Below are 23,830 nucleotides of genomic sequence, written 5' to 3'. Positions count from 1 at the left end.
GGCAAACATGGTAAAAGGCTCAAGATGTCGGATGTAAGCGTATATAAATAGGTCGAGAAAATTTGTCATTCCCGTGGCAGCGAAGCTGCTGGGTAAATTTGAGTTAGGGAAATATTCTACATCTACATCTACATCCATACTCCGCAAGCCACCTGACGGTGTGTGGCGGAGGGTACCTTGAGTACCTCTATCGGTTCTCCCTTCTATTCCAGTCTCGTATTGTTCGTGGAAAGAAGGATTGTCGGTATGCCTCTGTGTGAGCTCTAATCTCTCTGATTTTATCCTCATGGTCTCTTCGCGAGATATACGTAGGAGGGAGCAATATAGTGCTTGACTCTTCGGTGAAGGTATGTTCTCGAAACTTTGACAAAAGCCGAGCTACTGAACGTCTCTCCTGCAGAGTCTTCCACTGGAGTTTATGTATCACCTCCGTAACGCTTTCGCTATTACTAAATGATCCTGTAACGAAGCGCGCTGCTCTCCGTTGGATCCTCTCTATATCTTCTATCAACCCTATTTGGTACGGATCCCACACTGCTGAGCAGTATTCAAGCAGTGCGGTATTATTCATTCGATAGAAAGAGTGTGAGTAGGGGGGGGGGGGGGTTGGAGGAATTCCCCCCTTTCTTTCAGAGTGAAGCAATATGTCACCTGCTTCATACCGAAAGAATATAAGACCATGTTCACACGTAAGTAGATAATTCTTGGGGTACAGCTCTGTAGAGCTACGACAATATCAGTTGGTATTATTATGCGAGTTGTCCTAATTTTTAGGGTGGAAATTATACAAATAGTCCACGAACCTAAACTGTGTCGGAAATGAATTTTTAGTTTCTTATTAGTGTAAACGACTAATGCCGTAAAACAACAGGTTACGTTCATACTGCTATCGAAAGTGACGCGTAGCAGTCTTAGTGTGTTCATTGCGACAGGTTCAGAATCATTTGGCCTCCGTTGCTGAACCACTGCTGCACCGGAACCCCGTGATTCGCCATCGTACATTCCATGGGAACTGCTGGTGACCAGTTAGGACAGTTTTGTCTCTTCGATTGCGCACCTTATACGAGGGTTGTCCAGAAAGTAAGTTCTGAACGGTCGCGAAATTGAAACCACAGTGAAAACCAGAAACGTTTTATCTGCAACAGTTCGGTACACCTTCCACCTACTTCTCTACATAGTCAGCGCTCCAACTTCCAGTTTTGTCGTAGTGTTGTACCAACTTTCCAATGTCATCGTCATAGGAAGCAGCCGCCTGTGCGCTCGGCCAGTTAACTGCACTGGTCTGCAGCTCGCTGTCTGTGGGGAAATTTTGTCTTCATAGCCAGCGGTTCTCGTGAGCAGAGATGAGACACAGGGGGAGCCAATTACGGACTGTATTTTGGGTGATCAAACACTTCTCATCGGAAACGCTGCAGGAGCGTCTTCGTTGCCCCTGCGGTGTGCGGCACGGAGAAGGAACTGCTCGATAGTTGTGCTATGCGGTCTGCATGACACAGGCGAAATCTCTAACCAGGCTCTCATCGTTGGTGGGAGACGCTATCCCTTACGCATCTTTACGTGCTCACTGTTCTCTCAAAACTGGAAAGAGCGACGCGACACGATGGTCGGGCATCTGGAGACACTGCCCGACACGTCTGTGCAAAGCTTTACCGGATTTTCCCAGTGGTTTCCTCTACGCGACCGATCGGAACTTACTTTCTGGACAACCCTCGTAAACCTCACTGTTGGAAGGCCGCAGTTACGACGTCTGTGGACACCCCAAAGGTGAGTTCAAACAAGGCCAAGCCCACGTGCTCTAATGTAATCACTCCGATGTGACGATTGGAGTGTTGGAGTTGTGAGTTGACCAACTTATTCATTGCAGTTGTGCACACCTAGGTGTTTACCGTCTTGACGTAAATGACACTGGCTGTGATTGAGAAGTAGATGTCCAGGGGATCCAGACGTAGATCGTCTCGTAGGAATCGTTTAACCTTATATGCGCGTGGAGTACTTTAAAATTATGAAGTCAAATTCGTCTCTTATTTGTGCTACTCAGAGTGTCAACCAGGTTGCGAGAATAAGCACTGCAGCGAACCAATAATTTTGTGAATACCACACATAAATTTGACATCATCTTTGGAATCGTGTGATGTAAACAGCAGAGAATCATGCCTATATGAATGTAATACATGTGACATTGCGTCACGCTGGGGAAGCCACGGGTAAAAAGCTAATCAATAATATAAAGATGTTATTTTTGTTCCAAAAATGTGATTCAGTACCTGTTAACTGACTTTTTAGGTTGAAAATATGTATAGAATTAAATCAAATGTAAAACAAATATTGATACTGTCGAAAATCTGATCTGCATCTTCGCCTTTATAAGACTTAACGCTAACCACTCGGCTGTCAACGGCTCTGTGGAAACGTTCGAAGTGGTTTGTGCTTCACACTGGTTCCGAACTCTTTAAATCTTCAAAGACTGCTTGTTAGAGAACATCGCCGTACTGCCTTACGAAACTGTTATCCGGGAACTGACCATCATATCCTATAAATGTGAAGAAAATAGAAGTTATGGGGCTGTACGCGAGGTCCCGGGCCAGTTTAGGGTCACCTAAGAGGTGTACCGGCAGTTTTACAAACAGCGTCACATATTCTTGCTGAAGGTAGTAACTACAAGAAAGATACCAATAGTGACGTGTCCGAAAATCAGTAGCTCTTTATATATGGGCTAATCCGTCACCTGATTTTCATCTGTTACGTAGAACTAGAGGCTTTAGATTGTGCTGCATGTGGTTACCGTGCATCCCAACGCGTCCTTTAGCCCTTCTCCGCAGAGAATCATGCACTCTTACAAATGCAGTTGGCTGCTTCCGATTCGTCACAGGCATGGATCACACGGTCTTGTTTGCATATTGTCGATGAGCTGGACGTCAATGCCTGTAGATATCGTCATAACCAGAAATCCAACGAATTCAAATCCGGTTGACGGAGAGGTCATGCCACCGAAGCATCTCGACTTATCCATTACGCGGGCGCTGATAACCACGCAGTTGAGCGCCCCACAAACCAAACATCATCTTATCCATTACGGATCACTTCTTTTAAGACAATGGACGGGCAGCACAACCTCAACTCAGTGATGTGACAGATTTGTGCACGGCTATGCCTGCTGCCAGGGCCGACACGAGTGTCCTGAAAATTACAACCATCCAGAGATTCAGACATCTTCAGTGAAGTGCAAAAATAAGACGGCCTACGTTAGCGAATGTTATACAATAGTCGTTACATCCAAAACGGCTCATATCTCGACAGGTATTGGAACTTTTCTTCTAGTTTTGACCAACACAGCCTCCTGTAGGAATATGTGACTCTTTTTCTAAACACACTGTGCGAACATTACACTGAAGGTAAATAAAGATACGAGGGCTACTTTTATTCAGTGACGACGATGAAAATTTACATTCCATTCTACAACTGGTGGTTGTCCTTATTCGCAACTGCCAATACATTTAATGTATTTCATAACGACTGTAGTCGCCACAGTGCCTGTTCCTTTGGACATGCATTGATGTCCAAAGGAACTTTGCTTCGTAATCAGAATAACACTGGCATTGAAATATCGTACTTTTATTCAAGGTCCAATCTGTCGCGAAATTAAAACCAAAGTGAAAATCCGATGTCACTTTGTACATATGTATTCCGAAGAAGCCTAGAACAACAATGTTTCCCATCGAGCGTGAAGTGTGTGCTGTCATTCTATTTCCCCTGCTGAGGATTCCGCCTGATTTCAATTAGCCCACATAACGAAACTGTCATGCGTGACAAAGAAGTGTGGCAGTGGTGTAGGAAATATGAAGCAGGATGAATAGACATTCATGATGCAGGCGATCAGGGAAGGAAGCAAGTCTCAACTGATAACCTTACTCAACGGGAGGGTCAGGTGATACGTGAGAACCGTGTACGAAGGGCAATTCAGAACAAGAGAAGAGGGGTGTTGTCTTCCATGACAATGATCGGGCGCACTGCAGTTGCAACGAAGACGCCCCTGCATTGTTTTCGATGGGAAGTGTTGAACCACCCACCATATAGCCTGGACTTGGCTTCATCTGATTCCCATTCTCTTCGTTTACATGGACGGCTGGCTATGAGTTCAGCATTTTGGGTCAGGCAGTGAGTTTCAAACTGGCGTTGAGAACGGGCGGAATGATGAGGGTATTGGAAAGCTGGTACCACGCTACGACAAATGTGGTAAGTTTGCTGGAAGTTGTAGCTAAATGTTTCAAATAAAACATTTTTGATTTTTATTGAGATCTGCATTTTGCGACTGATAGGAACTTGGAAAAAGTAATAATAAAAAGAGGCGTATTTTGCAGTGGAACAAAATAAATATTTAAAATCTGAATAATCTGACTCGGCGAGGCAATGTTTCTATCCTTTGCGCCAATATTGCCATAAAGGTATGGGGTAGAAATATGTGTTGATCCCGAAATATGTTTCCTAGAGGCACCAATAATGTGTCGAAAGTTGTACGATAAAGGACGGTAGAGTTTAAGAATAGTGCTGCGAGATGTCGTGGAATGATTTGTCGTCCTTTGTGAATTCAGTCGAGCGCCGCGTTCCCGCAAACACGAGCCCTGGAGGGTGCGTAGTTTTCTCGTTGGGCCCGCGTCCGGCGCACCTGCCCGCCGGGCTAGCACTGCTTCGCCGAGGGCCCTGCATCACCGCCACACGTCAGCGGCAGCGCCCGGAATGGGCACTGCACGGTCGTCGACGCGGGCTCCGCCAGCTGCAGCTGTGAGCCTTGTTGGCAGGCCTGCTGGCCGAAATTAACAGACAGGCAGGCGGCGCAGAAAAAACGTGTCGCAGCTGCGGCCGCGCGACGCGTCTAAACGCCGCTGGCGTACCCGCGACGTCAGCTAAGCAGCAGTACGACTCGCGAACCACATCACAGGCCGGCGGCGCTCCCGTTATGGTACTGTGGACGAATGAATAATACACTGAAGAGCCAAATAAACTAGTACAGCTGCCATATATCGTATAGGGCCCCCGCGCGCAAGCAGAAGTGCCGAAACACAACGTGGCATGGACTCGACTAATATCAGAAGTGGTGCTGGAGAAAACTGACACCATGATTCCTGGAGGTCTGTCCATAAATCCGTAAGAATACGTGGGGGTAGAGATCTCTTCTGAACAGTACGTTGCAAGGCATCCCGGATATGCTCAATAATGTTCATGTCTGGGGAGTTTGGTGCCCAGCGGAAGTGTTTAAACTCAGAACAGTGTTCCTGGAGCCACTCTGAAGCAATTCTGGACATGTGGAATGTCGCATTGTCCTGCTGGAATTGCCCAAGTCCGCCGGAATCCACAATGGACATGAATGGACGCAGGTGATCAGACAGCATGCTTACGTACGTGTTACCTGTCAGAGTCGTATTTAGACGTATCAGGGCTCCCATATCACTCCAACTGCACACGCCCCACACCATTACAGAGCCTCTGCCAGCTTGTACAGTCCCCTGCTGACATGCGGGGTCCGGCGATTCCCGATGTTGTCTCCATACCGGTACACGTCCATCCACTCGCGACAATTTGAACCGAGACTCTTCCGACCAAGCACCATGTTTCCACTCATCCAAGTCCCATATTGACTAGCCCAGGCAAGGCGTAAAGCTTCGTGTCGCGCAGGCATCAAGGGTACACGAGTGAGCCTTCGGCTCCGAAAGCGCATATCGATGTTTCGTAGAATGGTTCGCATGCTGACACTTGTTGATGGCCCAGCATTGAAATTTGCTGTCGCCACAGCAGATCACCCTAAGGTGTGCAGAAAAACGGTACAGGCGGATCAAAACTTTTGCGCTCAAGTACTTCACTGATCTCTCCCACGCCCAATGCAATTCTGTACGTTCTTGTCATCACAGCTTGTGCACTGAAAGCCATCAGGAACATTTGCAGTGGTGATGCCTCTGTACTTTCCTGTTGTCTGGTATCAACAGACAGCCAGTTGCAATAGCGTGTAGTCCTTGTCAGTCTCTAGTCCTCGCGCCGCGTGCTGGCCCGCACCACGCCCACTCTTACTGCCCTGCTGGAGTCCTGTTTATTCTTTCCGTTTTACTGTCCCTTTTAATGCTTATCGATAAACCCAGCATCGCAGTAGACTAATCTGGGACCGCTGTGTCGAATGCGCAAATAAAATCTCACCGTTTGAAAATAATTGTAACGACATGTCGCATTAAACACACCATTACTAAATCGAAATAGCAAATGCCTACCGAAACACCAGAGACAATGCGCTTAATGACTCGTAAAGTCACCATGTAGGGGTTGGGTTGGATTGTTTGGGGGAGGAGACCAGACAGCGAGGTCATCGGTCTCATTGGATTAGGGAAGGACGGGGAAGGAAATCGGCCGTACCCTTTCAAAGGAACCATCCCGACCTTTGCCTGGAGCGATTTAGGGAAATCACGGAAAACCTAAATCAGGATGGCCGGACGCGGGATTGAACCGTCGTCCTCCAGAATGCGAGTCCAGTGTGCTAACTACTGCGCCACCTCGCTCGGTCACCATGTAGACAACAGTCAGTTACTACCCGAGTAACAGAACGACGTGTGCCATTAATTTTGCTTTGAAATGGAGTAAAACATTCGTACATCTCGCCGATGATCCCTGTTCCTGTCTCTGGAGGGCTGCACCAGACGAAGAATCAAACAGGATTGGCGTTTTACTATCGACAGTTTGATAGGGAGATTGGATTCTCGAGAGAGACAGAGAAGGAGCGAAAAGTCGATAGTTCTAAGGAACGCATGTGAGGAATCAGGAGTGTCATTTAATGTGTTGTATATGATGATTTCATTTCAGGGTGGTTTTATTTTTTAGGAACTAAATTGGAACTTAATTTAGCTTTAGGACAGTAAATACCATCATGATCATGTTTACGGACGTTAAATATTCAGAAATGTACATAGACTAAAATCATTGTTGATAACGATTATAGGACAGTTGCTATTAAACAATAACTCAGTGTTAAGTTACAATGTATTTCGTTCACATTATGGATAACTTGTTGAATAATTACACATTTTGAAGCTCATGGCCAGAATATAATTGCGTGTAATAAACTTACTTAATCTTTTCATTACACCCCAAAGGTAACTAGAAGTTCAGTGACAGAGATATACAGAAGAAGTTTAGGTTTTTTCAGATAGTTCGTTACGTGTGTCGTGTATTGGTTGTATTTTCACGTAGTACAACGAGTATCTTTTGGTGAGTTTCAAGCATAATTTTCATTGAATGAACTGTATTTTGTTTACATTGTTTCATTGTGAGTTGTCTAGAAGAATACCAGTTATTTTTGGGGTGGCAGAAGTTGGCCGTGGGGTTGCAGTATCGTATAAATCAATTTAATTGCCTTATCGTTAACGACGGAACGCCAAATATTCCGTTTCAGGGTGTTGCTTGGGAAACTTGACGAGTAGTTGTTGTTTGTGAGGAATCCACCTACACATCACAAGAAACAAACTAAAAATGGTTTCAGAAACACCAGAGAAAAGACACTCGACGACGACTCGTGTAACAGCAGGTCGACCTGCTTCCTGTACTTTATCGCCAAGAGGTAATTTCGTTTCAGCGATCGTGAGGAAAAATAAAGAGTGTTACTCTTTCTTTTAGGTTTTCAACCATTACCTCTCCCATCTCCTCGGCAGAAGCGCTATGTAAAAGTGCACGGGCATTTTTAACGCTGCAGGCATTGTGCGCAGGAATACCGTGACGAAGTGCGGCACAGAACTGTCGGCTAGCGCGTTGCCTTAAACTGCCGGACTAAGGGGCGGGGTGGGCGCCTTGTCGTTTGTGTATTTCCTCGTAGACAGGAAGTGTGTTCTGGAGAATTAGTATGGTGTCTCCTCGGTCCGCTTTATTTCCGTGCGTGTGGTGGTGAGTCTGGAGCGTTCATTAGGGCCCGCTTCCTGTCTGGACTGACGCCGGAGCAAACAACTGGGTCCGTTCCGTAAACAGGGGGCGTGTTTATAATGACGGGGCTCTGGTGCCGCCCAGTTGCCTGTCCGTCCGTCTGCCTGTCACGTAAGAGGACGGCGCGCGCCGGCGTGTCTCCACGGCGCCGCTGCGCTGAGGTTTCACACAGGCGGTAGGGGCGCTATGCTACTGACGTTGCTACCGGGGAAGGATAACTGTAGTACCGAACACAGTGGCATAACCGCAGCTGAGAAACATCCTAAAGAGAGAGAGAGAGAGAGAGAGAGTCAGAGAGGCGCGTGACCTGACCGTTATCCGCGCCAAGATTTTATTTAATTAACTTCAAATGTTATCTATAGAGTTATAGACTAACGAAGATCATACAACCCATTGATTGGTTCAAATGGTTCAAATGGCTCTGAGCACTATGGGACTTAACTTCTGAGGTCATCAGTCCCCTAGAACTTAGAACTACTTAAACCTAACTAACCAAAGGACATCACACACATCCATGCCCGAGGTAGGATTCGAACCTGCGACAGTAGTGGTCGCGCCGTTCCAGACCGTAGCGCCTAGAACCGCTCGGCCACCTCCGCCGGCCCCCATTGATTAAATCCAGATACAAAAAAAAAGAAGAAAGTGAACTATATCAAAGTTTAACGTATTCCACAAATAAAACAGTTTCTCCGTCAGTCAATCGATTAATAGTTTATTTTGCCACTACTCGTTTCGTTCGTTCAAACCGTTATCTTCAATTGGAGAATTGTTTCTTTACGTAGTTGGTGTTGGTGAAGAGTACAGACATTTTTGCACAGTAGTAGACCAAAGGCAGTATAGGTAATTTTGAGTCTTTTGCTAATAATAAAATTATATATTTAGAAAAGGCTCTTTTAAAGTTAAAAAAGCACGAATCTCTGACTATCAGTCTGAGTGTCGTACCAGCTATATAAATAAACAGTTCTCCACTTCAAGATAATGGTGTGAACCATCGAAACGCGTAGTGACAAATAAATAGCTGACTAACGCAGAAACTGTTTTACTTGTATTTATCAACAGTCGCAGCCCTCATAATGCCGTCCCTTTCGACGAAATGTTCATTAACTTATTCTTCTTCTCTTTTCTGGTTTTTATCCCCTATCTGCACGGGGTCGGCGTGTTAATTTGCGGATTCGCCAATGCCGGTGGTAGAGAGTCGGTGGATTGTCGCGACCCCTTCTGCCCTCTCTCACGACTTCTTCCAGCCGAACGGGATCTGACTATCCCAGCTGTCTGCTTCTAGTGTCGTATCACATGAAAGCGTGCGAGAATTTTCTAAATATTTGCGAATGGTATAAGTGAGGCGGAGCATAGGTACCAACCCGGGTGTGGGAAACCGCCTAAAAGCCACGTCCACATTGGCCGGCACGACGGTTCTCCGACTTATCGGATTTCTCAATGAGTCCTGCTGTAGGCTACGTAGAGTGTCCCATTCTTCTGACTGGTTAGGGCATTCGTTATGCACTTTGAGTCGTAAACGATGAATGACCTTCTGGTTCATAAATACTGCAATCCCTCAACTCATTCGGTCGTCTGTTTTGTATACTTCAGCAGCGCAGTGCTTATTTTCTTTCAGTTTGTTGCAATAATCTTGAGGAGACGCAATTCCCCCATGGGAAATGTGGCTTACGAACCTCTCCTTCGACTGATACTTTAAAGTTCGTCAGACGCACACATAAAGGGTCTGCCACAGGAAATAGGGAAAATACAAAGAAGAGCAGCGCGTTTCGTCACGGATCCGTTCAGCATGCGCTAGTGCTTTACGGAGACGTTGGTACAGCGTCAGTGGCAGACGTCACTCACTGGAGAGGTTTTGTTAAAATTCTGGCGGCGCTGTGGCGCGGGTTCCTTTGCGGGCTACTGGGTTAAGTGAAAACTGTCGGATACCCTACGGGTAGGTTCAAACGTACCTTCCGGTGCATTGAATCTCCTCAAAAATATGCCAAAGAAATCATGCACTTTAGTCTGACATTTGTGCTATTGGACTTAACACCTAGCTAATAAAGAATTAACCTAGACCTATCTGGTAGCTTTATTAAACAGTCTTCACGAAAAATACAATCGAATTTCGACACACAAAGATTAATGCATTTAGACCGTAACAAGTGTAAACAGTGCGCAGTGCAATAACCGTAACAAGTGAGGATAATCAATATCAGAAAAATCCATATGTTGGTCAACTACGTTCTCTACACACACACACACACACACACACACACACACACAAAGAGAGACCTCCTCTGGCGATGAAAAGTTAGACGTCAGTGAGACTAAAATCGCCACTATTGCAGGAAGTTCAGTATTAACACGAAAAGTACCAATATTCGTTTTCATTTTTTATCACTATTGAAGGTTGTAAGTTGTCATTCGTACTCATCATCATCATCATCATCATCATCATCTTGGACAGTTTCCAGCCACTGGCTGGGTCTGTCGGGAACACAAGCCTCTCCATCGTGTTTTGTCTTTCCACCATTCCCCCTCTTCCACCTTCGTCCAGTTCTCTCCTCTTCTCGTCACACATTCCTTCACTCCCTTCACCCATCTATCTCTTGGTCTTCCTCTGGGCCTCTTCCCCTCCAGTTGCAGATCAAACATCCTCTTAGGAATTCTTCCCTCATCCATTCTCTTCATGTGTCCATACCACTGCAGTCTTGATTTTTCTATCCTGTCCTGTACTGGTTCCTCCTTTAGTCTTTCCCTCACATACTCATTTCGCAATCTGTCTCGTCTTGTTACACCCAACCTGCTCCTCTGGAACTTCATTTCGCTAGCCTGTATTCTACTTTTGTCGCTTTTGTGCATTACCCATGTCTCACTTCCGTATGCCAATATGGGGACAAAGTAGGTTCGGTATATAATTCCCTTGGATTTCTGTGGCACCTCCTTGCTCCAAATAAGCCCCCTAATGCATTTGTAGAACTGCCCTGCTTTTCTGCACCTTTCATTTATTTCCATTGCGTTTCCCCCCTTACTTTCAATCACGCTTCCCAGGTACTTGAAGTTCTCTACCACTTGTAGTTTTTCCCCTCCACAAGTTATATCCACATTTGGCCTATTCGTCTTCCTTGTTGTGACAATTATTTTACTTTTCTTTGCAGAGAAATGCATTCCATATTGTGCTGCCGTTGCCTCCCATGCATCTAACTGCTCTTGCACCTCCTTCTCGCAATTTCCCCATAACATCAGGTCATCGGCAAAAAGCACTGCTTTCATTTTATGATCTCCAATTGCATCTGATACTTGCTGTAGGATTTCATCCATAACAATAATAAACAATAAAGGCGAAAGTGCACTTCCCTGTCGCAGCCCATTTTCCAGCTTGAACCATGCAGTACATTCCCTCCCCACTTTCACACAACTCTCACTTCCCTCATACATTTTTCTGACTTTTCGTGTTATCTCTTCATCTATCCCTTTTGCGTTCAGCACATCCCAGAGCTTGTCCCTACAGATACTGTCATACGCCTTCTCAATATCTAAAAAGGCCATGATTAAGTCCTTCCCGTACTCATAGTGCCTTTCCTGCAGTTGCCTTACCGCAAATATGAGGTCCGTTGTTGATCTTCCCGGTCTGAAACCATACTGCTCCTCTTGCAGTCTACTTTCAATACTGCTTCTTATTCTCTTCTCCAGGATCTTTTCATAGATTTTTCCACAGTGGCATAGCAGGGTGATTCCTCTGTAGTTCTCACATCTCCTTTTATCCCCTTTCTCGAAGATCGGGACTATAATTCCTTTCTTCCAATCCTCAGGAATTCTGTTCTCCTTCCACACCACCCTCAGCACTCTGTATAGCCACTGGGTTCCTACTTCTCCTGCTGCTCGTATCATATCCACTGTTACTTCGTCCCAACCTGGTGCCTTGCCCCCTTTCATCCTCTTTATGGCTTCTTCCACTTCATTCCAAGTTAGATCATCAATTTCCCCACTATTATCATCGTCTGCTGCCTTAGGCTCTCCATCGCTGTTAGTTACCCGCTTGGCGGCATTCAACAGATCTTCAAAGTACTCCTTCCAAATCTTTTTGAGCTCATGCATTTCCTCCACAACTCTTCCATTATTATCCATGATCCTCAGGCACTCGCTTCTGTCCTTCCTCTTATTTCTTACCATGGTGTAAAGTACTTTTTTGTTCCCTTCACTGTCCTCTTCTAACATTCTTGTCCATTTTTCCATCCACTTCTTCTTCTCCGCCCTTACTATGGTCTGTGCCGCTTTCTTGCTTTCCTTATATTTTACCCTAGCTTCCTCTGTTCGGGTCTGGAACCATTCTCTGAAGGCTTTGTTCTTTCGAAGTACTGCCTCTTTACATATGTTGTTCCACCATGGGGTTTCCTTACTTCTCCTCTTTGTGCTAGTTCTTCCGCACACAATCTCAGCTGCCTCAACTAGGGCCCTCTTAAAATCTCCCCATTCTTCTTCCACTGTTCTCTGATCTTCCTTTGGCAGCTTCTTCCTGATCAGTGTCTGGTACTGGGTCCTCCGTTCATCCTCTTTCAGCATCCATGTCTTCAACCTTTTCTCCTGTCATTCGTACTACAGGTAAATAAATTGGATCCTTTAATGAGGAACAATCGGCTGTAACAGTACGCACAGTTTGTCCTTTTGGAATCAAAATGACCTCTCCACAGAAAGCAAACGAGCACACGTACGCAGGAAGATAATTACTCAGGAAATGAGTTGTTGGTGACAGGAATGAATGAAGACACCAATCAATATAGCCTGATATGCGTTGTGTGTTGTCATTGTTAGTTAGAAAGAAACACAGTTCCCAGTTGAAGGGGTCGGCAGAAGAAAGTGAAAATACACAAATTTGTTAGGATTAGAATTCCAGTTTTACCTGACGTGTTTTCGAGTACGCCACAAGCTAGTATCATGTAGTTCGCTATGTACGGCTAGAAAGCGCTTTCTAGTAGATAAACTGTTTCTAGTTTCTTTATTTATGCCCTAATTAACTCGGACATAAAGTACGCAACAGCTCAGAGAACGCTCTTGTGCGTTAGCATTTTCTTCCTCCGATAAGGGAGGTTCAAATGGTTCAAATGGCTCTGAGCACTATGGGACTTAACATCTGAGGTCATCAGTCCCCTAGAACGTAGAACTACTTAAAACTAACTAACCTAAAGACATGACACACATCCATGCGCGAGGCAGGATTCGAACCTGCGACCGTAGCGGTCGCGCGGTTCCAGACTGTAGCGCCTAGAACCGCTCGGCCACATCGGCCGGCGATAAGGGAGGCGCATTTATGATGATCCACTGTGGATCACGCCAATGTCTCCAACGCTGAGTGGCCGCCATGCACTTTTTTTTTTTTTTTTTTAATATATAAATCATTCACTACCGATGAGACGTTGGTGGCTGTTGTAGGAACTTGTTCTTTTCAAAATAGTAGCCTAGTCAAGTGATGGTGGAAGGATGTCGTTCCCGATTGTCAGTATTTGGGACAGGTTTTGCAGTTGCAGCATTCGTCTGATGATCAAGGGGAGCCTCCCTGAAACCTAGGTCGGAGCCAGGCGTTTGGTCCTGTTTACAGTTTATACCCGGGACAATGTCGTCTGTTGTCCCAGACAAAATGGCCGAGCGGTTCTAGGTGCTTCAGTCCGGAACCGCGCGACCGCTACGGTCGCAGGTTCGAATGCTGCCTCGGGCATGGGTGTGTGTGATTTCCTTAGGTTAGTTAGGTTTAAGTAGTTCTAAGGGACTGATGACCTCAGATAGTGCTCAGAGCCATTTGAACCAACCAGACCAAAGTAGAAGCAGCTCATGTTGACTGGGGACGCGTGCCGCAGGTTCGGCATGGCGGCGCCGATGCTGGTGCGCTTCGAGCGCGAGATCGACCGCGAGATGGCGGCCGAGCAGCGGGCGCTGCAGCGCGCCAGCAGCGTCGCCACCGAGAGCGCCGACAGCGACGACGACGACGACGACTTCGACGCGCCCGTCGGCCCCGTGCCGCAGATCGTCACCAACGACCTCAAGAGCCTCGACGAAATGGTGAGTAGCCGCGGGCCGCCGCCATTAACTACAGCACAGCGCGAGCAGCGTGCGGGCTGGCTAGCTGCCGTCAGCCGCGGCGGGGCTCTGCACTTGGGAGCCTCTGCGGCGTCAGCGGCGTCGCCTCGCGGCCACAGTCCACGGCGATGTGCGTGGCGCGGGACAGATTACGCCACGAACTGCTCCGCAGATGTGATAGGAAATGTTTCTTGGCGGTCCCGGATGAATTCTCTGCACTGCTACACGTCGAAAATCAGTGTACAGTGTAGATAACGGTCGTCGCGTCACTTTGACGCCCCAGAGAAGATTACACTACTAACAATTTCAAAACAAATAGTGCAAAGTCCTGTAGCAATTCAACCACTTTCAGATACATTCCGAGAGCCCTGGACTGCAATGTGTACACCGCCAACACTTCGTACACCGTCCGTGACTGGCCTCTAGCGGCTCCCGCCGATAATCACTACCACAGCACCCAAACCAGTATACCACACTCAGATTTCCACGGAAACGAATATAATTCATTGGGTTCAATGAAAACCTCACCAAACAGCATCGCCGAGATAACTACTTGGCTTGACAACCAAACGTGAGGTGTCTGACTGCTGAGCACCTGTACACAAGCTAAACGGTAACACTCCCCTACAAAACCTGAATGCGAACGAAAATGCGCTTACGCCACCTCTCAACTGCCCCGTTGATCGCAAAATACGCTAGGAAAGCACACCTTCGCACCAGGGGGTACACGACTTCTACACCCCGTGCGAACGGACAGTGCAGTCCTCGATTTCAGGAGCTGCCATAAATGTTCCAAGACATTATTTAACATTTTGGCGTTAAAGACAGTCGGAATTAGGAGCTGTATGTAGTCATTTTCATTGCCTATTTCCCGCTCCTGATTAACGCATTTCTGCGAGGTGCTGCTTGCTGGATTGACATTCAAAAGTGTCTTTGCAGTGGGTGTCTGAAAACGCCACAACTCGTGGGGAAAATTACTCGTCCTAGTCGGAACCGAACACCACGGATTTATGAGGATCGACGAAAGATCGACCTGTGATCAGGCCGAACAAAAACCCCGTTCCCATTGGATCCGTAATCTGGCTTCTGTGTCACAACTAGCAGAGAGCGAGATCAGGAAATGGTATACTACGACATTACTTCACTTGTTTTCTGTCACCACCAATATGTATCCCAGTGAATGTCACGCGACTACTCCACTAAGAGGTTACATTTACAAATTAGGTAATATTTTACGTACCTATTAGATTAGATTAGGTTAGATGAGATTCATTATTCATTCCATAGACACATAAAAGAGGGAATCCTCCTGAGTGTGGAACATGTCAGATAAACACATTACAAACATGTAATTATAAAAACTTGAGTTTCATTAATTTTAATGATTCTCAGTCAATAAACAGTAAAATTATGTACATGAATTAAAATTAAACTTCTAATATTTACAGGTTTAATACTTACATCTGCTTTCATTAAATCCATCATTCCGACATTTGCTAGTTTCTTGGCTATTACAACCAACTATTGTCAAAAATTAAAGTAAATTATAAATTTCAGTGATCCTCAGTTAAGAACAGTCATATTATGTACAAGATTTAAAATTAAACTTCCACTATTTACAGACTTAAGACTTACATCTGCTTCCCATACATCCATCATTCACACAGCAGGTAGTTACTTGGCTGTTGCAACCAAGTATTGTCAAGAATTAAAGTATAATAAATTTTCATTAAAATGGTCTACTGCACTTGTTGAGAAACTCATGGATGGAATAGAAGGAGTTGGCCACCAAAAATTCTTTTAAATTATGTTTAAATTGTGCCTTGTCTGAAACTAAACTCTTAATGGTTGGTGATTACTTATTGAAAATATGCGTTGCTGAATACTGGACTTCTTTCTGGGCAAGAGTAAGTGATTTTAAATCTTTATGTATATTGTTCTTATTCCTAGTATTGATACTGTGTACTAAGCAGTTAGTTGGAAAAAGAGATGCATTATTTACAACAAACTTCATTAAGGAATAAATATGCTGAGAAGCTGTGGTTAATATGCCCAATTCGTTGAATAGGTTTCGACATGATGTTCTTGGATTTACACTGCTCATTACTCTTATTATACGCTTCTGTACTCTAAAATTTTTTTCTCTGTTTGTGGGGTTACTCCAAAATATGATACCATATGACATAATGGAGTGAAAATAAGCAAAATAGGCAGTTTTTTTATGTGTGTCCTATGTCTGACATCATTCGCATTGCAAACACAGACTCTTTTAGGTGCTTTAGCAGTTCGTTAGTATGTTGTTCCGAACTGAATTTATTATCAAGTTGTAATCCCAAGAATTTTACACTCTCGACTTCTCCTATTTCCATGTCATATTTTATACACACACGAAAAGGAATGTCGTGGAAGTTCTGAGCTGCATATAGTGGGTCGCACTCTAACGTTCATTTTCTGTAAACGGATGACAAGCGCACAAACTGCGTTACTCGCACTACTATCGATCCTGGTACAAACCTCTCTTCGGCGTGTTAGGAATCCGCAGAAGGAAGGATGATTGGTGTTTAACCTCTCTTCTTTTTCAAACGATCCAGCCCGGGATTTGCCTTTAGCGACTTGGAGAAACCACCGGAAATCTGAAATCTGCACAGGCGCTTAGGATATCAACCAGCGTCCTCCGGAGTGCGTGTCCAGAGACTTGGAATATGTCGCCACTTGGCTCGATTATTTAGTAAGTTCAGGTAATAACTGATAGCGACCACTAAAATATTAACTAGCGGAGCGATAAGAGCAAGTGTCTTTGGCAAGGGACGAAAGCGACCTGTGGGTCTGCACGACGTCACACAGTATCCACTGCTCTTCTCACACCTCCTCTGTGTTTGACAAGATTTACTTACACTGCAAGGCCTTCATTTCGCCGGACACCATTCTGTCAACCTTGCAAATTTTCACTGATAAGTTATAGTTTCTGACAGACTATTTAATACCATAGCTTGTTGCTAACGACTTACTCTAACGTTTTACCGATATCGTTCGAACACTCTGGCACATGCATAATTTCTAACTGCAATTGTTATGGCCTTGCGTTCTTATAAAAATATTATTCTACGAGAAAATGAAATAAATAAATTTATTAAAAGAATAATGTGCAAGTAAACAGCACATCTAAAGCTCAAGGCGTTTCAACTGAATAAAGTTTATCTTCGTAACATAGGCACGCAGGACTGTGCAGTAATCAACATGAAGCCTAAACCGGTCCACTAAATGCTTGCTAGTAATAAATTCCACAAGAAAAATACAATGAAGTCACAAAAGTCATGGGATAGCGATATGCAAATATACAAATGGCGGTAGTATCGCCGGCCGGTGTGGCCGAGAGGTTCTAGGCGCTACAGTCTGGAACCGCGTGACCGCTACGGTCGCAGGTTCGAATCCTGCCTCGGGCATGGATGTGTGTGATGTCCTTAGGTTAGTTAGGTTTAAGTAGTTCTAAGTTCTAGGGTACTGGTGACCTTAGAAGTTAAGTCCCATAGTGCTCAGAGCCATTGGAACCATTTGAACAGGTAGTATCGCGTCACAAGGTACAAAAGGGCAGTGTTTTGGCGGAGCTGTGATTTATATTCAGATGATTCAAATCAAAAGGTTTCCGACGTGATTGTCGCCTCACGACGGGAACTAACAGACTCTGAACGCGGAATGTTAATTAGAGCTGGACACATGGGCCGTTCTATTTCGGAAATACATTCAACATATCTGCACCGGACTTCTCGCTTATCGCTAGCGGTCGCCTTATCAGTAGGTTATCCGAGAACGACTCACGACTTTCCCTGTGTCATCAACCATGTGTCTACAAGCTGTACTCGTACATCCAATATATATAAAATGGTTCAAATGGCTCTGAGCACTATGGGACTCAACATCTTAGGTCATAAGTCCCCTAGAACTTAGAACTACTTAAACCTAACTAACCTAAGGACATCACACACACCCATGCCCGAGGCAGGATTCGAACCTGCGACCGTAGCAGTCCCGCGGTTCCGAACTGCAGCGCCAGAACCGCTAGACCACCGCGGCCGGCTCAATATATATATATATATATATATATATATATATATATATATATATATATATATATATATATATATCCATTCAGGGGGAGCCGTTTTACTTAAAAGTCGCTTGCCTGGAGTCGGCGGACAAATACGACAATGCAGTGGCCATGTTAATCCGGATTACGATGTAATGTTGTGTGCATGCATCTCCAAAGGAACATTGTATCGTATTTCGGAATGACGCATGCACTCCAATATCGTACATTTAGGAAATGAAATATTTCGCAGTGTTCAGTGTCAGGAATGTGCCGAGAATGCCAAATTTCAGGCATTACCTCTCACCACGGCCGACACAGTAGCCGGCGATCCTTACTTAACGACCGAAAGCAGCGGCGTTTGCATAGACTTGTCAGTGCTAACAGAAAAGCGACATTGCTTGAAATAACCGCAAAAATCAATGTCGCACGTACGACGAATGTCGCCGTTTGGACAGTGCGGCGAAAACCTGGCGTCAATGGACTATGGCAGCAGACGACGGATGCGAGCGCCTTTGCACGACATCGCTTGCAGCGCCTCTCTTGGGCTCGTGACCATATCGGTTGGTCGGTTGGACCCTAGACGACTGGAAATAGTGGCCTGGTCAGATGAGTCCCGATTTCAGTTGATAAAAGCTGATGGTAGGGTTCGAATGTGGCGCAGACCCCGCGAAAACGTGGACCTAAGTTGTCAACAAGGCACTGTGTAAGCACCATAATTGTGTGGGTTGTGTTTACGTGGAATGGACTGTGTCTTCTGGTCAAACTGAACTGAACACTGACTGGAAATGGTTATGTTCGGCTACTTGGAGACCATTTGTATTCACTCGTGGAATTCATGTTCCCAAACAACGGTAGAATTTTTATGGATGGCAATGTGCATTGTTAAGGGGCCACTGTTGTTTGCGATTGGTTTGGAGAACGTTCTGGACAATTCGAGCGAATGATTTGTGAACGCAGATCACCCGAATTGAATCGATTCGAATATTTATATGACGTAATCGAGAGGTCAGTTCGTGCAGAACATTCATTCGTACTTACGGACTGCTGTAGAGGCAACATGGCCCAGTATTTCTGCGAGGGACTTCCAACCATATGTTGAGTTATGTCACGTCGAACTGAGATCCGACAAGATATTATGAGGTATCTCATGATCTTTGTCACCTCAGTGTGCAGCACATAGCGTTATTCAACGAGAAGACAACGACAGTTATATCGCAAGCTCACAGTGCCATGTCGAGGCTTCTGATTGTTACTTGTTATCTCCACTTACCTATGAGTGATGTTTTTTAAATATAGACTTTAAGAATCATATTAACAGAATCAACATTATAATAATAAATGAAAAGCACCAGTTTGCTTTTGTTCTACAATATTATTTTTATTGCTATTTTTATTGCTATTCCTAAACTTCATATAATCATCTTTGTTGTTCATTACTTCCCACACTCTCTCTTTCTACTTGTTCCCATTTTCCTGTAGTCATTAAGTTGTTTTATTTGTTGCAGTTGTCTTTGTATTCCACATATGCTATAGTTTCAATAGTTAAGGGTTTGCTTTTAACTTGTACTTGTATTACTGTTCATGTTTAACTCCCCTTGTAGTTGTCTCATCAAATACTGTTCATATTTTACTTTGCTCATTTATTTAATGTAAACTGGTATACAGCCACTGCTTTGATTATAATGTTAACGTTAAAATGCAGTACCACCACACTCTCAAACTGTAGGTTCCCTCAAACACCTCAATTTTCCTGCATTTACTAATTTCTGTTTATCTTATTGATATTGCTTAAGTTCCTCGTGTATTCTGTATTTACATTGACAACTGTCTCTTCTTTTTTAATTGGTTGTGTACCACTCTCCATGTTTCATACCTCTTGATGCAGCCTTGTCTAGTACTAATTTTATCTTATTTCATTAGTTTTGTTTATTAATAGAAACTGTTATGTAGGCATGCTATTCCTATCTTGTGCTAAAGGTTTTCCTGTCAACTCCATTGTTATTTATGTACTGTTCAGTTTTTACTATTTCATTGCAAAGATGTTACTCACTGTATGTTTCTACTTCACTCTAGATGTGTTACTTCTCTTCCAATGTTGTCTGCTAACATTTAACTTCTTTGGTGATAATACTCAGTAAATGTCTGAAGATGGCCTTGTAAGCCGAAAACCGGTTAGTAATAAAAATAATATTGTAGAACAAAAGCAAACTGGGACTTTAAGAATATTGATGAAAGTAACAAGTTTGGAACTTTAAACCGTAATAATATACCCGCTCTTAACTTCGTCATTTTCTCAAAATTTGTACCACACTGTAGTAAGGTAACTCCTTAGTTGACTAAACGAAAGTTAGTTGTAATTCTATTAGCTCATAACACTCATTAAGATCTCTTATTAAGACGAGAAACTGTATAGTCATAACGTTTGTTTCCTTGTACAAAATGTTAGAGCGCCTTTGTGAACACTGGTCAGTTGTTACCATATCCTTGCCTAATAAACCGTTGAGGGGTTAGCAGTGAACAAATACAAGTCAAACAAAACACCGTTTGTCGTGTATCACTCTCTAACATTTCTTTTAATTAGAACTGCGGCAGCGTTTTCGGTTGATTGTAGGTATCACATACAGTACCTAATGGCCCATCTTTGTTCATCGTATAGAGTGGCTGTAAAAGACGCAGTAATAATAACAATATCCAGAAAAAAGTCACTTGATGGCACTTCGTTTGGGGTATGTAACTTGTGTTTTGCAGTAAATACCTCCCTCCGTTCATCGAAGCTTCTCTGAAGCCATCTAACTTTTCATCAGACATGCCGCACTAGGCAAGACAGTCAGGAAGGCAATGCCCGGCTAAGGAACGTGCTTATGTAAATGTCTGCAGGTAGGAGAGGAAATAAACCGATTCCGCTTTAATGGTCGGGACACTCAATCTTATAAGCCAGCCAGAAGCCACAAAAAATGTCTTCCAGTGGCTGCAAATTGTAGGTACGCCGACGTGGAAGGTCATTGGTTCGGACAATTACTTTACACCTAGCGACATGCCAACGTTCCGGTAGTCCGAACTGACTGCATCGTTACCCATTCTTACATCTCAAGGCATTTCCCCTCCAAATGATACCTGATTCAAGTGAGGAAAGCTTTCCCGGAAACTGTCGGCCTTCATAGCCTCCACAAGGCCGGCGAAACATTCGTAGGGCCCTCGAAGGCTACTTGGCTGGCATCGGCAGCATTTCCGCTAAGAAGCTGAAGCTAGTTGGACTTGGCAGTAATTAGTTCGACATAAATCAGTATGTGCGATGTCACTATGAATAAAAAAGCATTTTTAAACTAAACGGTGTCTGGATATTGTCGTACTGACGCTATGGCTGTAAAATTTATAGCTTATTTAATTTACCTCATGGCACTAATTGACATAGTCTAAGAGTTACAACAACAACTAAAAGAAAATTACGATGCAGCTCCGTTAAGCTGATGAAATAATGCGGGACGACTCGCCCGCGAAAAAATTCTACAAAATTACCCTATTTTAAGGAGGTTATTATTTGGTTACTCATTAAGCCTTACCTTGAATCTCAACTTTAAGAACGCTGTGCCACAAACTTAAGTTATCATGACTGCCGGGGATAAAGTTCCCCTCTCGATGCTGCTTGCCGAAACATTTAATCCATAAAGAGAATAGAGAACTAATTGAGGCTTGTGCGGGATGTATTAAACCTGTACAACATGGTTTCTCAGTTGACAGATCGCCATATTAAGAACTGTAGCATATCGTGCCTGTCCACGTAAGCAGCGAATCTTGCGTCCACTGTGACTGGAATGATGTAGATGGGTACCTGTCACAAGTCTTCTCTTCACGAAATCCCCGCCCACTTCGTATGCAAGCAGCATGGGAGACCTGCAGCAGATGTTAAATGAGAAGTTGTTGACGCTCGTGGATTCCGTGACGCAGTGAACGACAGTTGTTTTCGGGCTTTTTTAGGTGTTTCACGGTACAAAAATGTAGACAGTAAATACAGGGTGTTTCAAAATGAATATACGGGTTTAATGCTTTATAGCACTTAATACATTCACCTTACAATTATAAATAATACACCAAATGAAAGAGAAAGACGAACAGTTTTTCTTACACTTATCCAGTGTGAACACCGGTCACACACCGATTCGATAGACGAGTAGTTCTGAAACCTTGATCAGTGTGTCAGGAATAACTATTGCAATAACACTGTTTCTAAAGTCGGATAGATCAGCTGGTATCGAAGGCACATTCACATGATCGCGTCAGATCGTGTGTGGACGTGTAGGTCGTGCAAAAAATGCTGTGTCAACCCCCTTGCGCCCAATCAACCGGTCGGATACAGCCTCGTTTATCCAGTCGCGTACTGAGTTATGCCTGTGAGGCGGCGCACCATCTTGCTCCCAAGTAAGGATGTGTTGTTCAGCTTCTTCCCATTGACGCACGGGCCATAGCTGTAGCACATCAACACAAGAAACATCAGTTACAGTTGATTCACCGAAAAAGAAAGGCCCATAAACTTTCCGCGGGGATATTTCTTGGGGAAAAGGCGTTTTTCAGTCACTCTTTGTCATTCTATACTCTATTGCGCACAGATATATAAACAAAATTGGTTGAGCTGCTCTTGCATTTGGTGTTTTATTTGCAATTGTAAGTCCAACGTAATAAATACTACAACGCCTTAAAACCGGTATGCTCATTTTGAAACACCCAGTACTTTGCCGGATGAGCTTCTTTCGCATGTAAAAAACTCCTCGTTGATGCGCTGTCATGTAGGATGGAGACGATACATCTCAGTATTTCGTAATGGGTTATTCATAGGTGCCAACGGGGTTTCAGAAGACAATTGCGTGAAAACTACATGAAATGCAGAATACAGACACATATTAGTATAGAGCGTCTTTCGCACTTCTTAACTCCCATTAGAGGTGCTTACTGTGGGCTCTGTTTATGGCGTGGCAAATGTCATTAAGTGCAGTCGATGCTGCTGCTCCCTGGGAAGGAGCAGCGACTGCGATCAGCGCGCGAAATCTGTTCTCTGGACTGCCTATGTGCAGGCGCGAAGTAATTCGATGCGAGAATACGGATACATGCTCTGAGACGCATTCGCCCTCTGGTGTTTTGTAGTTACCGCGCAGTCGACTTCTGAAATCCCAGAGGTACTAATATTAACGCTGTACATCTGATGGACAGTTTAGTCTCCAGAGGCGACGCTGTAGGCAACAGGTGACTGCACAGAAAGTCATGCTACATCTACTACATATGCAGTTCTACTCTAAAACCCAGAGCCAGTGGCGGACGATACTTTGTGTACGATTGCCACTCCTACCGTTTCGTGTTCCAGTGGCGAACGGTACGCGACAGTAACTGTTGTCCATCAGCCTCCACCTCAGCTGGAATGGCTCTCATTTCAGCTGCACGGTATAAGCGCGAGATACGTGGAGAAGAAAGAAATGCACGATGCAGTCACATTAATGTGACCTCACCCTGTGCACGACGGCAACGTGCAGTAACCACTCACATACGGCAGGTCGTAACACTAACAGTGGGGCGTGTATAAACGCGTCGGGTGACACGGGAAAGTGTGCAGTCGCTGTCGTAATACGGAAACGGAATTGTTTATCTGACGTGCAAAGGGCATGTTCATTCGCATTCGGACCAAAGATATAAGCATGTCCGGAACGGCTAAGTTCGTAAACTGTTCGCGTGGTGCCGTGGTTAAAGTATGCT

The 23,830-nt window shown here is 44.5% G+C and overlaps 1 protein-coding gene across 1 annotated transcript in view; it reads left to right on the top strand.

Annotated features, from left to right (window-relative positions):
• The first annotated feature begins 13,791 nt into the window (after positions 1-13,791).
• Positions 13,792-23,830, top strand: part of LOC126101520 (GAS2-like protein pickled eggs) — a 431,994-nt gene continuing 421,955 nt past the window's right edge. Inside the window, exon 1 of the mRNA XM_049912163.1 lies at positions 13,792-13,986. Coding sequence (XP_049768120.1) covers positions 13,792-13,986 — 195 coding nt within the window. The remainder of the gene's footprint in view (positions 13,987-23,830) is intronic.

The sequence above is a fragment of the Schistocerca cancellata genome, chromosome 9 (assembly GCF_023864275.1).
Source record: "Schistocerca cancellata isolate TAMUIC-IGC-003103 chromosome 9, iqSchCanc2.1, whole genome shotgun sequence".
NCBI lineage: Eukaryota > Metazoa > Arthropoda > Insecta > Orthoptera > Acrididae > Schistocerca > Schistocerca cancellata.
The sequence above is the reverse complement of the archived record's forward strand: the minus strand, read 5'-3'. Positions and strand labels throughout refer to the sequence as shown.